The sequence below is a fragment of the Herpailurus yagouaroundi genome, unplaced genomic scaffold, assembly GCF_014898765.1.
Source record: "Herpailurus yagouaroundi ecotype Mexico unplaced genomic scaffold, PumYag 161, whole genome shotgun sequence".
Lineage (NCBI taxonomy): Eukaryota > Metazoa > Chordata > Mammalia > Carnivora > Felidae > Herpailurus > Herpailurus yagouaroundi.
In genome coordinates, this window is record NW_024412402.1 from 21,198,559 (window position 1) to 21,213,445 (window position 14,887).

General features: G+C 41.4%; 1 protein-coding gene across 4 annotated transcripts in view; it reads left to right on the forward strand.

The window, feature by feature from the left end:
• Positions 1-725: 725 nt before the first annotated feature.
• Positions 726-14,887, forward strand: part of APLP2 (amyloid beta precursor like protein 2) — an 87,538-nt gene continuing 73,376 nt past the window's right edge. For all 4 annotated transcript variants that reach the window (XM_040483542.1, XM_040483543.1, XM_040483544.1 and 1 more), the window contains exon 1: positions 726-923. In XM_040483542.1, the coding sequence (XP_040339476.1) occupies positions 819-923 (105 nt within the window). In that variant the 5' untranslated portion in view covers positions 726-818. The remainder of the gene's footprint in view (positions 924-14,887) is intronic.

Consider the following 14,887-nt stretch of genomic DNA (forward strand, 5'->3'; position numbering starts at 1 on the left):
GAGGATTAAGGATGAGGCCTGAGGAACGGAGGTCAAAAGCGTGGAAACACCGCCCAGCATAGTCACGGGGAAAGGGCAAACCCTGCACTGGGCAAGCAGCTCGCTGGAGACCGGCACGCCTAGCGCAGGGGTAGGCAGAGGGGGGAAGCTCCCTGGTTTTAGGCCGTCCCCAGCGTCGGGGGGAGGGCCTTCAGTAAACCTGCCTGGGCGCGGAACAATTCTGGTGTTTAACAAAAATTTTTAAAAATTCTGTTTTTAATAAAACGTTTTTCAGAACCTCAAAGAGGGCGGTACCCAAAGGAATCTGAAAAATACCCCGCGAGGCTAGGGGAGCGGGGCGTGCCCCGAATCAGGAGGTTGCAGGCGGTCGCACAAGCGCTGCGCGGCCAGATAACCTTTCTCGGTGCAGGAGGCCAGAGCAATCCCCCACCCGCAGCGGAGCCGCGGCCTCCAACGCACCCCGCGCACACCCCCTAGCTACGCGGCCGCAGCTAGGGTCCCAAGCGGAGGCGGGGCCGTCACAGGCAGGAGGCGGGGCCTGCCGGGGCTCGCGGCTGGGGCGGGAGGGAGGTGCGGGATCTTTTGTTCCCTGATTGGGTCTGGGCCGAACAGGGGGCGGTGCCTTGGGGCGGCTCTACGGGGCAGCATTGGGCGTCGGAGAAGGAGGGCGTGGTTTTGTGAAGTCAGTTCCGGTTGGTGTAAAACCCCCGGGGCGGCGGCGAACGGGCTTCAGATGCTTCTGGGTCGCGGTGGGGAAAGCTCCTAAGTTCTTGTGTGTGAGCTGCATTAGTCGAGCGCTTAGAGCGACCCGGCGAGGGATGGCGGCCACCGGGACCGCGGTCGCCACGGCCACCGGCAAGCTCCTGGTCCTGCTGCTGCTCGGGCTCACGGCGCCTGCCGCGGCACTGGCTGGCTACATCGAGGTGGGGACCGGGCGAGCGCCCGAGCGCCGTCTCCTTCGGCCGCCGTGGGAGCGCGGCCTGCCAGCGGGCCGGCGGGCCGCAGGGTCCTGGCCGGGCTGGGGGCGCGGCGTGGAGAGCGGGGAGTGGGGGTGGTCCGGCGCTGCGGCGGGTCTGGCGGCGCCTCCCCCGCCCGCTCCTGCTTGGCGCAGTGCTTAGCGCTGGAGGTCGAGCTGCCTCCGCCGCCGCAGAGGCCAAATGAAAGGCATCGGGGCTGCGGGGGGCGGCGGGCCGCCTCGGCCGCCCCAGCCCCCATACCGCCCGCGGCGCCGCCACATCCTCTGGGGACCCTGCGCGGCTCAGACGCTCAACCTGTTCTCCCCCGGGATTCCGCGAGCCTCTGCGCCCCGAGGCCGCGGCCGGCGGTCCTCCGCTCCGGACCTCGGTGCGGCGCGGCTCCCTCCGGGGGCGGCTCTGCACAGACCCCAGCTCCCGGGCTGCGGCGGGCAGCGCGCTCCCCGCGTCCGATGGTGGGGCATCCCCCCTGGAAGCAGGAGATGCAGCCTTTGTTGGCAGCGTGGGCTTTGCCTGTGGGGATGCAGGCTTCCTGGGCTGGCCCTTGGAAAGTGTCGAGGTGCTGGGGCGAGCGCCGCTTTGGCTGCACCGGGAGAATGCTCCTGCACCAAGCAGCGGGTGTGCCTTCGGCTTCCTGTGTGCCTTCCTCTCAAAAGATCCACCGCTCTGGCATCAGGCCTTTGGGAGGAATCGTTAAATACAGCTGTTTGTCTAAGTCTAGTAAACAACGGGAAATCCCTCTTTGGTGTTTGCGCTGGTCCCCTTTTCAGTGGGTTCCAGCGAGGAGGAAAGGTACCGATGAAGACGGTGCAGAAACTTGTTTAATCCTACTTTTTTTGGCGTCAGAATTTAAGTAGCTGTTCTGCATCTGACGACCCCCTCAACATCTTTGTGCGGCGAGGTGGTTAAGTAGCCTGGGTTCTGGGGTGATTCGCTGGAGTTCAGGCCGCGGGAACGGGCAGGGTTGCTGGGGTCGGTGAGGGTTCGAACAGCGTGGTCTGGCCCTTGCCGTTCGTGAAAACCTTTCTGTTCCTGAGGGAGACAGGGGACTTTATTTTTACTTGCCTTCTGGATATAGTGCTTGAACTGTCGGATTGGAATGTGCTTCGGGTGTAGTTTATGTCTTTTCCCTCTTCACTGTTTTTAAAATTACAATAGATTTCTGCGTATTTAGCTAATTTCAGAGAGAAGTGAGACTGGATTGGATTACATAGGCATTGACTGCGAAGTTTCTAGCAAAACCCTCAAGTTAGAATGTGGTCTTCTACAGAATGTTTAAACATTTCCAGGGTCAAGTAAATCTAATCAAGAACACCCCTCCCATGGAACGGCTTAAAATATTTGTGTTCATCCTGCTTAACGCTTTATGATTCTTTGGAGGAAGGTGGGGGAAGGAAGTTATGTTTTAAGTAGGAATAGTTAATGTTTCTACATCCGTGCTTTCAGATGAGGATTATTTTAGTTTCCACACAGTGGTAAGATTTGTATCTGTGATCCCGATGTTGGGAGAGGTAGATCAGTGGATGGCAGAGGAAGAGGAAAAAAAGAATTTTGCGTGGAACATAGAACTTTTAGGTCAGGGTGTCACCCTCTTTTACCTCACTTGCCAGGGGAATGGGTAATTTTAGGCACTCGTAGATTCATCATAAAGGAGTCATTGGTTTTAAAGAACATCTTCTTTTAAGTTTAAGCAGAATATTAACACCTGTATGGATGCCTGCAGAGAAAGAAAAACTAGCAGTGTCAGAATTAGTTGTCGTGGATTAAATTCAGTTGTTACCCACAACATTGTTCAATTGAAAAGTCTGGCTAGATACAAGGTATTAATTAGACATTTCCCTAAAATGGTTTTTAAATGCTGTTTTATGCTAATTTCCATCTTTGAAACTATGTTTTGCCCACACTAAATTATCTTCCAGATCGTTTTTCCTTTTGTCAAGCAGGCAAAATGTTATTCATATATATATATATATATATAAAATTTCATTTCATTTCATTTCATTTATTTGCTTTCAGGCAAAGGACTGCTAAACCTTGATTTAGATGAGAATGGCCTAAATCAGGATGTCTTTGGGAAGGTCTTTATTGAGATTAGCCAAAGGGATTCTAGCCAAATCCCTGATCAAGTTGCTTGGCGCAGAATTATTGATTGGCAAATCGTTAGGGTTGCTTGCTGTTGACGGAATTAATCTCTTACACCTGTTTAAAAAGAAAAACCCACCTCGGTACTCAGGTCATTGGTTTTAAATCCAGGATATGTTCTGTGGTGTGCATGCTCCCTCCCATTTGGGATTCTCAGACCGTATTTATGCTGAAACTCTGCACTCTTTAACAATGGACATGGACGCTTCTGAGAGCCAGAACTCTGGTTCATTCTGCTAACATTTAAAAGAGGGGCATTTATTTGATAGGCAGTTTTCAGGAAGCTCAAATACAAGGTATGACAATTGATTTAGAAGATAAAGAAGGCTTTGTGTTGGTATTTCCGAGTGGTGGTTTAGGGGATGTCTGATTGTGACTTGGGGAGATGTTAAGGCTTCCGGCAAGATTATCAGTCTTTTATGAAAACTGCTAAAAATCTTTTGGTGAATATGATAAACTAAGGCTTAGCAATCAGGTCCTCCTTTCATAGAGGGTATTGGTTTCATCATCTAAATCTGGGCTCTTTTACAGTGTAGCCACATGTGGCTCCTGAGCATGCAGTGTGGCTAGTATGATTAAGAAATGAGTTTTCCACTTTATTTAATTTTAATTAACTTAAGTGGGCATTTAAAGCTGAAAGTTCAGTGATTGGAAAACTTTTAACTGTATTTCAAACAACTTGGTTATGTGGGTCTACTTTTTCACCTGTATACTTAATGAAATCTAAACGCATCAGGAATTTCCTATGAAAATTTAGCATCTGAATTGAGATGTACTCTAAAATGCACACCAGATTTTGAAGACTTAATGTGAAAAAAATTGTAAAATATCTCACTAATAATTTTTATATTGATTACATTGAAATGATACTTTAATCATTGGCTAAGTAAAATATGTTAAAATTAGTTTCACCTGTTTCTTTTAATTTTAATGTGACCACCTGAAAATACAACCCATAGAGCTTATATTTCTTCTGGAGGGTGCTAATTTAATGTCTTGCTTGCAGTCGGTCCAGCATGATCTTGTTTTTTAGGACAATTTTAAATGTTACTTTTTGGTTACTTTTTTCAATTAAAAATGTTATTTGGAGATAATTTAAGCTTACAAAAATAGCGAAAATTGTAGAAATGGCTCTCATATCCAGATTCACCAGTTGTTAATGCTTTCCCTATTCAGCATTTGCTTTATCTTTCATTCTATTATTATGCATTTTTTGCTGAACAGTTTGTGAGTTGCATAGTCGTGCCCCTTAACCCCTTCATTGTATATTTCCTAAGAACCAAGGACATTGTCGTAACATGTAACTCTTAAAACATACCTTAGTACAGTTATCAATTTAAGGAAATTTAACATTGATAAAATACTTTGATCAAGTCTCCTGTTTTCCAGTTTGTCAGTTGATCCAATAATGTTTTTTATAGCATTCGAAAGCATAGTTATTTTTAAAGCTAAAGAGCTTTAAAAGTCTTGGCAGTAACATGTGAAGGGCTATTAATGTTTTCCAAATATAAAAAGCAGATTTTTAACTTCTCTGATGTTGCTTTGACTTTGGAAGACCAAAACTTAAACACTGTTCAAGATTCTTGAATTATGTTGTTCACCCTTAATGAAATCTTGGGCTTATGCACTTTTTTTTTTTTTAGAGATTTTATTTTTAAGTAATCTGTACACCGAACATGTGGGGCTCATATGTATAACCCTGAGATCAAGAGTAGTATGCTCTACTGACTGAGCCAGCCAGGCACCCTATTCTGCATTTTCTTTTTAAAATAACAGAAGAAAGGTTATATAGGTTGTGCACATTCATTGTAAAAACTAAAAAACTAGAGATAAATAAAAAGCTGAAAAAATAATCTCATATTATCCAGGAAAACGTCACTGTAAACATTTTGGGGATATGTATTTTTGCAGATATATCAAGTACATATATCTTATAAAACTGGTTTATAGTGCATATTGGAGCTGGTACCTAACACTTACTATTTTGAATTGTCCTAAAACAAACTACTGAAAGAAAATCAAGTTTTCTGTGTGACAAAAGGTAGGGATAAATCTTTGTCCAGTAATCGTAGCTTCTTTGGAGGGGGCCATTAGGGGGAGAATTTGAAATCGTCTATAATTCAGTTTTCATGAGTTGTGTTTTAGTGAGATAAAATAGATTACCTTGATGCTTAATTAAATTTAGTGTCGTGTACCTTGATCTATGGCCTAAGATGGAAAGTGAACCATGTAGGCCCATTCAAATAGAAATGGATTCCCATCCTTTGTATCAACTACAATTCATTACTTTTGCTAAGAGAATTTTTCTTACATAATCATCTTGAAGGTTTTTTTAAATGAAATTTCTTGAAACATAACTAAAATATGCTTTTAAAATAAGACTTTTCGTTTATTATGTCTCCTGCTAGTGTTTATTGAATCACTGTTGTGAGGTTCTGTGTTAGATGCTAAATGCCACATAGTAAAAACAAATACACATAGCGCTTTTTTACTCTACAAGGTGCACATGCATGTGATTTGTAGGCCCCATCCTCAGAGGTTCTCATTGAGTGCATCTGGGATTCTCAGTTTTAAATGCTCCCCAGGTGATTCTTGAGTGCAAGCAGAGAAAAACAAAACTCCAGGAAATAAAAAAACCCTAACAGAACTCATTTGGGTACCTTATCTGCTGTCTCCAAACAGTCTGCTGAAGTGTAGGTATTGTTATCCGCACCTAAAAAGGGAGTCGGTAGAGGCCGAAGGTTTAAGGCCATGCAGCAGGGCCATGGTATCAATCTATCCATCGTCTTCTAAATCTGTTGCACTTTTCTTTTCTCTGTGTCATGGTGTTTCATATTTCTCGTGTTGTTGCAGATTTCTTCTTCTCTTTTCTCCACTACCTAAATATTTGCTTTAAGAGAAACTAATTTAGGGGCGCCTGGGTGGCTCAGTCAGTTAAGCGTTCCTACTTCGGCTCAGGTCATGATCTCACTGCTTGTGAGTTTGAGCCCCTCATCGGGCTCTGGCTGACAGCTCAGAGCCTAGAGCCTGCTTCAGATTCTGTCTCCTGGCACTCTCTGCCCCTCCCCCACTCGCTTTCTGTCTGTCTCAAAAATAAGCATTAAAAAAACCCCTGATTTCCCAGAAGTTCCAATATATCATGAATCAATATATACCGAAGTATAATAGTGGTTATCTTTGAAGGATGTAATTACAGGGGACTTTGCCTTTTCACATTTTCCATGGATTTTTAAACACTTCTAATGCCTTTTAACATAATGTGCCAGTTCCCTCCCTCTCTCTTTAAATAGTAAGCTTGTTTCATCTTTGTGTTCTGTAAAATTTAAGGAAAGGAAATTTAAAAGACCGCCTGTGGAGGCAGGGGATCTTCTCAAAATCAGGGTATGGGATTATTTGGAAGAGAAAAGACTATCCTCACCAGATTTACCGTCACTAGCCTACTGGATAGACAAACCATAAGAAGAGGGTGACACTATAACCACAATGACTGGAATAAGACTGGTCCAGAGAAAAGTTAATCAGCATTTGAAGCGGGGCACCTGTGAGATTGGTTACTTGAGCGGCTCAGCCCAACCTGTCCACTGGCCCTTTCTCAGCCGAATGCCTCTTGTGGTTGCAGATTGGGTGTTGTAGTTCCAGAGGACGTGCTCTGGTATAAGGTCCAGGGGAGGAAGAGGCTGTCTCTTCTTGTGTATCTCCCCTTAGGGTGAAGAAGTCTTTCTCAAAGCCCACCAGCACAGTATCCGCAAGTCTTACCGGACAGAATTACATCAGATGCTTCTGGCCAAACCAGTTCTCAAACTGGCGGGAATGGTGCTGCCAGCTGGGTTCTGTTGGAAGAGAGGGCTGTGGATGTTGGGTAGATAACCTGATGCCTGCTACAAGGGCATGCTCCATTTGGGAGCTTATATAATAGCTGGGCTGGCTGGAGGGAAAAAGAACGAATTTATTCTTATCTAAATGATCTGTGAATTAAACATTTGCTGGCAAATTGGAGAAATTGGAGGAACCTCACACAGTGCGTTGATTAGGATCTTGGCACTTCATTTTGAGGGATGTTGCCATCTAGGACGGAACGGCTAGAGTGGTGAAGACCTGGAACGGGGATGAACTGTAAGGGAGCTATTGAGCCTGGAGAAGAAGAAAATGTGGGTTAGTGGTGGTGGTGAAGAACGTTAAGTATTTTAGAATATTTTGTAGTTTGTCTCTGGAAGGCTAAACAGATGAGTTGCAAATACTGAAGCAGAGTTTTTATGTGGAGAAACAGGCTGAGAAGAGTGTAGGATATTCTTTTGTTTTACTCCCTTTAATTAGGACTATTTCCAACATAGTACAGCAAAAATACAAGATACCACCCAGTTTTGTCAAATGTTAACACTTCCCATATTTGCTTTAGCCTTTTTCCCCCCCCAGTACTAAAACATTATCGATACAGAAAGAAAACATTGCAATAGAAAGGCCTCCTTTGAACGTTTTCTAATCCCATTAACCTACCTTTCCAGAAGTAAGTTTTATCTTGAGTTGGGAATTTAGCATTCCCCTTCATGTTTTCATGTTGACAGACACCCCTTTCTTTCTGGATTCCACAGGAGTTTGCTCAGCCTCTTAGAGTTGTAATAAATGTTTGTTATCAGTGTGGAAGTATTCATTGTTTGAACATACTATGATTTAAAAGCTGAGATACGTGGATGGAAAGTAAAGCTAACCCCGTACTCAAAGGTGCCAAGCATGCGTGGCACCATTGCAACCCTCCCTCCGTCAAAAGCCCCTGAGTATTTTTGAGCTTTTAAAAATTTATAGTTCAGTGTGTGTTTTCATAAAACACGTACTTGTGTAACCACTGCCAAGGTCAAAAAATAGAACATTCCCACCCCAACCCCCTTTACCACCCCAGGTATTATTATCCTGACCTTTAGGGTCATTACTTACTCTTTATAGATTTACCATCCAAGCTTTATCCTAAAGCACTGTAGTTTATCCTGTTTTCTAGATTTATATAAATGGAGCCCTTCCTTCTGTATGTATTCTTAAGTACCTGGGCTCTTTCAGAAGCCATGTTTTGTTTTGTTTTGAGTAATCTCTGCACGCAATACAAGGGCTCAGATTGACAACCCCGAGATCAAGAGCCACATGCTCTTCTGACTGAGCCAGCCAGGCACCCTTCTTTCACTAACCATGTGGTGTTTTGTTTTGTTTTTGCTTTTGCTTCACGCCTAGTGCAGAGCCCAACACAGGGCTTGAACTCACAACCCTGAGGTCAGGATTCAGACACTCAACCGACTGAGCCATCAAGGTGCCCCTTACCAACCATGTTTTTGTCATTTGTATTGTTGAGTGTAGCTGTATAGTTCTGCTGATAGACATTTGGGATGTTTCCAGTTTGAGGTTGTTGGGATACTGCTGTTCTCTGTGGCTTACATTTTTATTTGTCTTAATGATGTCTTTGGGAGAAGTTCTTAATTTTGATGTATACTTTATCTGTTTATTATTATGATTATAGGTGCTTTTTGTGTACTATTTGAGAGGTCTTTTTGTACCGTGAGGGCAAAGTTATTCTCCTAGATTAGGAGCTTTTTATTTTGCCTGGCATATTTAGAGCTACAATTTACCGGGGACTGATTTTTTTGTGTAATAAGAAGTATGGGTCTTTTTATTTTTATCTTTCCCATATGGGTATGTGGCCCATACCATATGGCTATCCAGCTTGCACCATTTATTGTCAAGGTCATCCTTTCCCTTCTGTTCTGCCATGGTGCTTTCATTGCTAATTAATATCTCTGTGTGGGTGAGTCTGTTTCTCGACTCCCTTAATCACTGATGTCCATGTGTATCCTTGCACCAAGCCTGTGTCTCTCGATACCTATACTTATATCTACCAGAGCATGCCCTTTTACCTTGGTTGTCTTTACTAGTGTTTTGACTATTTCACAGTTCTTTTCTTTCCATATACATTTCATCAAAATCAAACACTGGGTAGAATTTTGATTGGGATTGCATGGAGTCTGTGGTTAATTGGGGAAAATTGACTTTTATAAATAATCTTACAATCTAGAAACATGGCATATGCCTTTATTTAGGTCTTCTCTCATTACTCTCAGTCTTTTGTATAGGTTTCTGCATAGAAATGTTGTACCATCTTGTGTTGGATTTATTCATAGGTATTTGATTATGTTTAATGCTGTTGTAATTTTTTTTGTCCTTTTTGTTGTCCTGCATCGTGGAAATGCAGTTGATACTTCCAAATTGACCATGTATCCAGGAGACTTGCTAAACTAGTGTACTAATTCTAATAATTTGTGATTTTGAAAATTTCTGAATATATTCTGTGAATTATGACAGTTTTATTTCTTTCCTTCCTATTCGTACAGCTTTTCTTTAAAAAATTTTTTTTTAATGTTTGTTTATTTTTGAGAGACAGAGCATGAGTGGGGAGGGGCAGACACACACACACACACACACACACACACACACACACACACACACACACAGAATCTGAAGCAGGCTCCAGGCTCTGAGCTGTCATCACAGAGCCTGACGAGGAGCTTGAACTCACAAGCCGTGAGATCATGACCTGAGCTGAAGTCAGACGCTTGACTGGCTGAGGCCACCCAGGTGCCCCATAGCTTGTCTTTCTTTTTTCTTGCTTTATTGCACTGGCTAAGACTCTAGTAAAATGCTTAAGAGAAGTGGTAATAACTGCTATCTCTGTCCCAACTCTTGATCTCAAGAGGGAAACTATTTCACCATTTATATAATACTTGTAGGTTTCTTTGTAGATACCATGCCCATTATTAGATTAAGGAAGAGCTCTTTCATTCTAAATTTGCTAAAGATTGCTGTGATGAATGAACATTGAATGTTTTTCACTTTTTTTTTTCAGTTAGTAAGATGGTCTTGTGATTTTTCTCTTTAGTTTTGATAGTATGAAGTATATTAATTGACTTTTTAAAATATGTAAGCAACTTTTGCATTCCTGAAATGAGCCAAACTTATTTTCTGGATTTGGTTGGTAAAGTTTTGTTCAGGATTTTTGCCTTTGTGCTCAAAAGTGTGTTGGACCTGTAATTTTTCTCTTTTGTAATGTATTTATCAGATTTCAGTGTCAAAGTTTTATGGTTTCAACATGACTTAGAGAGGCTATTTCCTCTTTTTCTATTCTCTGGAGTATTTTACTTAAGATTGACATTATTTTTTCTTTAAGCGTTTGGAAAAAATTTACCAGTGAAGCCATCTGGACTTTTCTTTGTGGTAACATTTCCAATTATGGATCCAATTTATTTACTAATTGTAGGGTTAGTCATACCTTGTGTGAGTTTGGTTATGCTTCTCCGGTAATCTATTAACATTGGACCTTTAAATTGATATTATTTGATTGAAGTTGTTTATAATATATTCTTAATAGTCTTTGTAATATGAATAGAATCTGCAGTGATGTCCCCTTTTTTCATTCCTGACTTTGGTTATTTTTGTCTTTTTTTTTTTTTTTTTTTTTTTAAGTCAGTCTTGCCAGGTGTTAATAAGTCTTTTTAAATAATCTACTTTGGTAGATTTTTGTTGATCCTCTCTGTTGTATGTTTATTTTGCTTTTCTTTCTTTCTCCCTTCCCTTCCCTTCCCTCCTTCCTAAGATTTTACTTTTAAGTAATCGCTATACCCAATGCGGGGCTTGAACACACAACCCTGAGATCAAGAGTTGCATGCTGTATTGACTGGCCAGCCTCCATTTGATTTATTTCTGCTCATTATTTTCTTTTTTTTTTTTTACTTCCAGGGATTTAATTTATTCTTTTTCTAACAATTTGATGTGACTACTTAAAATTTTTTTCCAGGCTTTCTGCTTTTCTATTAATTTAAAGCTATAAATTTTCCTCTGGAAGGGGCTTTAGCTGCACCTCACAAGGGTTTGTTTTAGTTTTAGTTTTCTATTATACACACACACACACACACACACACACGTGTGTGTGTGTGTGTGTGTATGTTTAAAGTTTATTTAATTTGAGAGAGAGGGAGAGAGCGCATGAGTGAGCAGGGGAGGGGCAGAGAGAAAGGGAGAGAGAGAATCCCAATCAGGCTCCATGCTGTCAACCCAGAGCTTGATCTTATGAACTGTGAGGTGTCCCTATTTAATACATTTTTAAAAGTTGAGGTGTAATTGACTTATAACGTATAAGTTTGAGGTGTGCAGTGTGTTAGTTTATGTATTGCAGTATGATTACCACTATCATGTTAGCTAATACCACCATATTATATATAATTCACGTAATGTCTTTTTTGTAGTGAGAACAATTAAGATCTAGTCTGTTAGCAACATTGAAGTTTATAATACGGTATTTTTTTTTTAAGTTTACTTATTTTGAGAGAGAGAGAGTGGGGGAGGGGAAGAGAGCGGAGAGAGAGAATCCAATGTGGGGCTCGATCTCATGAATTGTGAGATCATGACCTAAGCCAAGAGTCACATACTTAACTGACTTGAGCCACCCAGGCACCCCTATAATATAGTATTGTTGATGGTAATCACTATGTTGTGTGTTGTGTTACATCTAAAACTTATTGATCTACTAGTTGCAAGTTTGTACCCTTAAACAGCATATAAGTTTTGATAATAATATTTTCATTATCATTCAGTAAAAAAATTTGTTTTCCTTTGTAATTCAATTTTTTTCTATTTAGAAGTACATTTGTTAATTTCTAAATATATGGGGATTTTTCTGGTTGTCTTTTGTTATTTATTTCTAGCTTAACTGTACTGTGGTCAGAGAACCAGTCTGTATGATTTCAGTCCTTTGAAATTTGTTGAGATTTGTTTTATGATTGGTTTATGGTAAAATTTTCATTGTGTGCGTGAAGAGACTATTCTTCACTTGTTACTTCTGGTGTTTTATTGTATGTGCTGATCATGTTGTTTCCATGTTGTCCAGATTTTTATCCTTAATGATTTTTGTAATCTTTTTTCTCCCGTTAGTGAGAAAAGTATGTTAAAAATCTCCAACTGTGATTTTGAATAATATTTTTTTCTCCTCATAGTTTTGACAATTTTTGCTCTGATTATTTTGAGGCTGTTCTTAGGTGCATACAGGTTTAGGATTCTTATCCCTTCCTAAAGAGTCTCTCATAGTTATGGTTTGCCTTTTTATCTCCAGTAATGTTTTTTACCTGTACTAATACTTTGTCTAATATTTTTATGTGTTTTAGATGTGTTATGGTTGTTGTTGTTATTATCTGTTAACCTGGTACTTGCCTTTTACTGGAATATTTAGTACATATACATTTAATGGGGCTGCTGAAATGCTTGGGTTCTCATCTACCTTCTTATTGGGTGCTTTTTGTTCTGCCGGTTCGGTGTTTCTTTTTTTTCCTTACTTCTTTGGAATTTGTTACTGTTTTACTTCTCCCTCTTATTACTTTGGAACATGCAGTCGTTTATTATTGCTTTAGTGATTACTTTAGAAATTTCATCTTTCACATATTAGTGCCTTACATTAATTGGTACTTTTATCCTCTTCCTGGACTATAGAAGGACCTTAGAATACTGCAACTCCATTTAACCCTTTCTTGTCTTTTTTGCCATTGTTGTTATGTATGTTAATTTATTTTATTTTTAATTTTATTTTAATGTTTATTTATATTTGAGAGAGAGAGAGACAGACAGACAGACCGACCATGAGTGGGGTAAGGGCAGAGAGAGAGGGAGACACAGAATCCAAAGCAGGCTTCAGGCTCCATGCTGTCAGCACAGAGCCCGATGTAGGGCTCGAACTCACAAACCGCGAGATCGTGCCCTGAGCTGAAGTCAGACACTTAACTGACTGAGCTACCCAGGCGCCCCTATGTTAATTTGATTTTAAACCCGAGAAGAGGTTATACAAACCGTGTTCTATATAGCCAAATAAATTTAGGTCAGTAGTTATTGACTCTGGAGGCACAGTGGTGCCTGGCTCCAATTCTGCCAAATTACATCAGGATCTCTTGACAGAGGGGGTCATGCATTAATATTTTCTAAAAACTCCTCAGGTAATTAAAGTTTGTGGTAAGATTGAGAGGCTCTAATTTAGATGCACATATTTATTCTCTTCATTATTTTCATTTTTTAAAATGTTTATTTTTGAGAGAGTGCATGTATGCGTGCTGGGGAGGGGCAGAAAGAGAGGGAGACCAAGGATCCGAAGTGGGTTCTGCGCTGACAGATCTCACAAACCATGAGATCATGGCCTGAGCCACAAACGCTTAACCAACTGAGCCACGGAGCCACGCAGACACCCCTTTCTTTGATATTTATTATGCCTCTTTCATTTCTGACTTTTCTGGGATAATTTTTTGTCTTCCAAAACATTTTAGAATTTTCTTAAGGATAGGTTGGCTGGTGACATATTCTTTCACTGAATATCTTTTTCACTGTCTTTCTTGAAAGAGAGTTTCATTGGGAATAGAATTTTTCTCATCATCTTAAAGCTCTTACTCCATTCCTGATATTTTATGTTACCAGTATCCTGATGTTGAATGTTATCAACAACTTACTGGAATTTGCTGTCAGCATAATTACCCTTTTTTGAAGGTAATATGTCCCTAAGTCTCTGTCTGCCTTTAAGCTTTTCCCTTTGAATCTGGTTTTCAGCAATTTTGCTATTACATACTTAGGTATAGGTTTCTTTTTTTTTTTGTTTTTTTTTTTAAATGTATTCTCCTTGCAGAGCTTCTTGAATCCGTGATTTGATGCCTTTCATCAGTTTTAGAAAATTCCCAGCCATTTTCTTTCTAAATATTTAAATGTTGCTTCTGCGTAATTCTCTCCTCTCCTATGGGACTCCAAAAACAAACATCCTAGATGTTGTCACTGTATCGTGTGTCTCTCGCTGTGCCTCATTTGATAAATTTTCTTCTGGCCCATCTTTCTGTCTACTAACATTTTTTTCAGCTATATCTGATCTGCGAAGTTCATCCATTGAGTTCTTAATTTCAGTTATTGTAGTTTCAGTTTTGTAGTTAAAATTTTTTAGAAATTGTTTCTCGATCATGTTGCAATTCTCAAGTTTTGTCGTCTGTGTTTCTGAACGTGGTAAATATCATTTGTTTGTGTCTGATAATTCACCCTGGAGGTCTTGCCCAGCCAGGGGCCAGTGTATACCTGCAAGAGCAGAGTGTTCTCCTCATCATGTGTAGCTGTCCAGGTTGGGACTTGGTAATCTGGTTTGGCCCAGTCTCCTGTCCAAGAAGTAGCTCATCCCAGCCACAACCTGCTTGCGGGTGAGCAGCACGGGCAGTGTGCAGCCGTGGCACCTGTCGTTGCTGGCCTCGTCCTCCCTGAGGGTGAAGAGCCCCACCGGGCACCCATTATTGGAGACTTGGTGTGTCTACTGCTGGTCCTGGGGCTCCGGGCCACGGCCGGAGAGCCCGGCAAGAGCAGCGTGGTGGACAGGGGCCTGGCCATCGTGTGCTTGCAGGCAGGTGAAACCCAGGGGGGAGCGATCCGGGAGTGACCCTCCCTGCTTTTTAAAATGTGTAACATTTGCCCCCTCAGTTGCCTTTCCATACCCTGAATATGGAGTACTTAAGTTGATGCACAGACGTTTCCAGTTACCCCAGAAAAAGGCTGTTTACCAGCCAGAGGTTGGGTATTTGCAGCAGTATTGGAATTGTAATTTGAATATTTGATTGCATTTTGCCCTTATTTTATAAGAATGAGGAAATGGGAAACAAAGTGTTTAATTGTATTGATGTGTTGGTACTTGGTGCTTTCTGGAGAGTCTGTGAACTTAGGTGAATACTCAGTGTTCC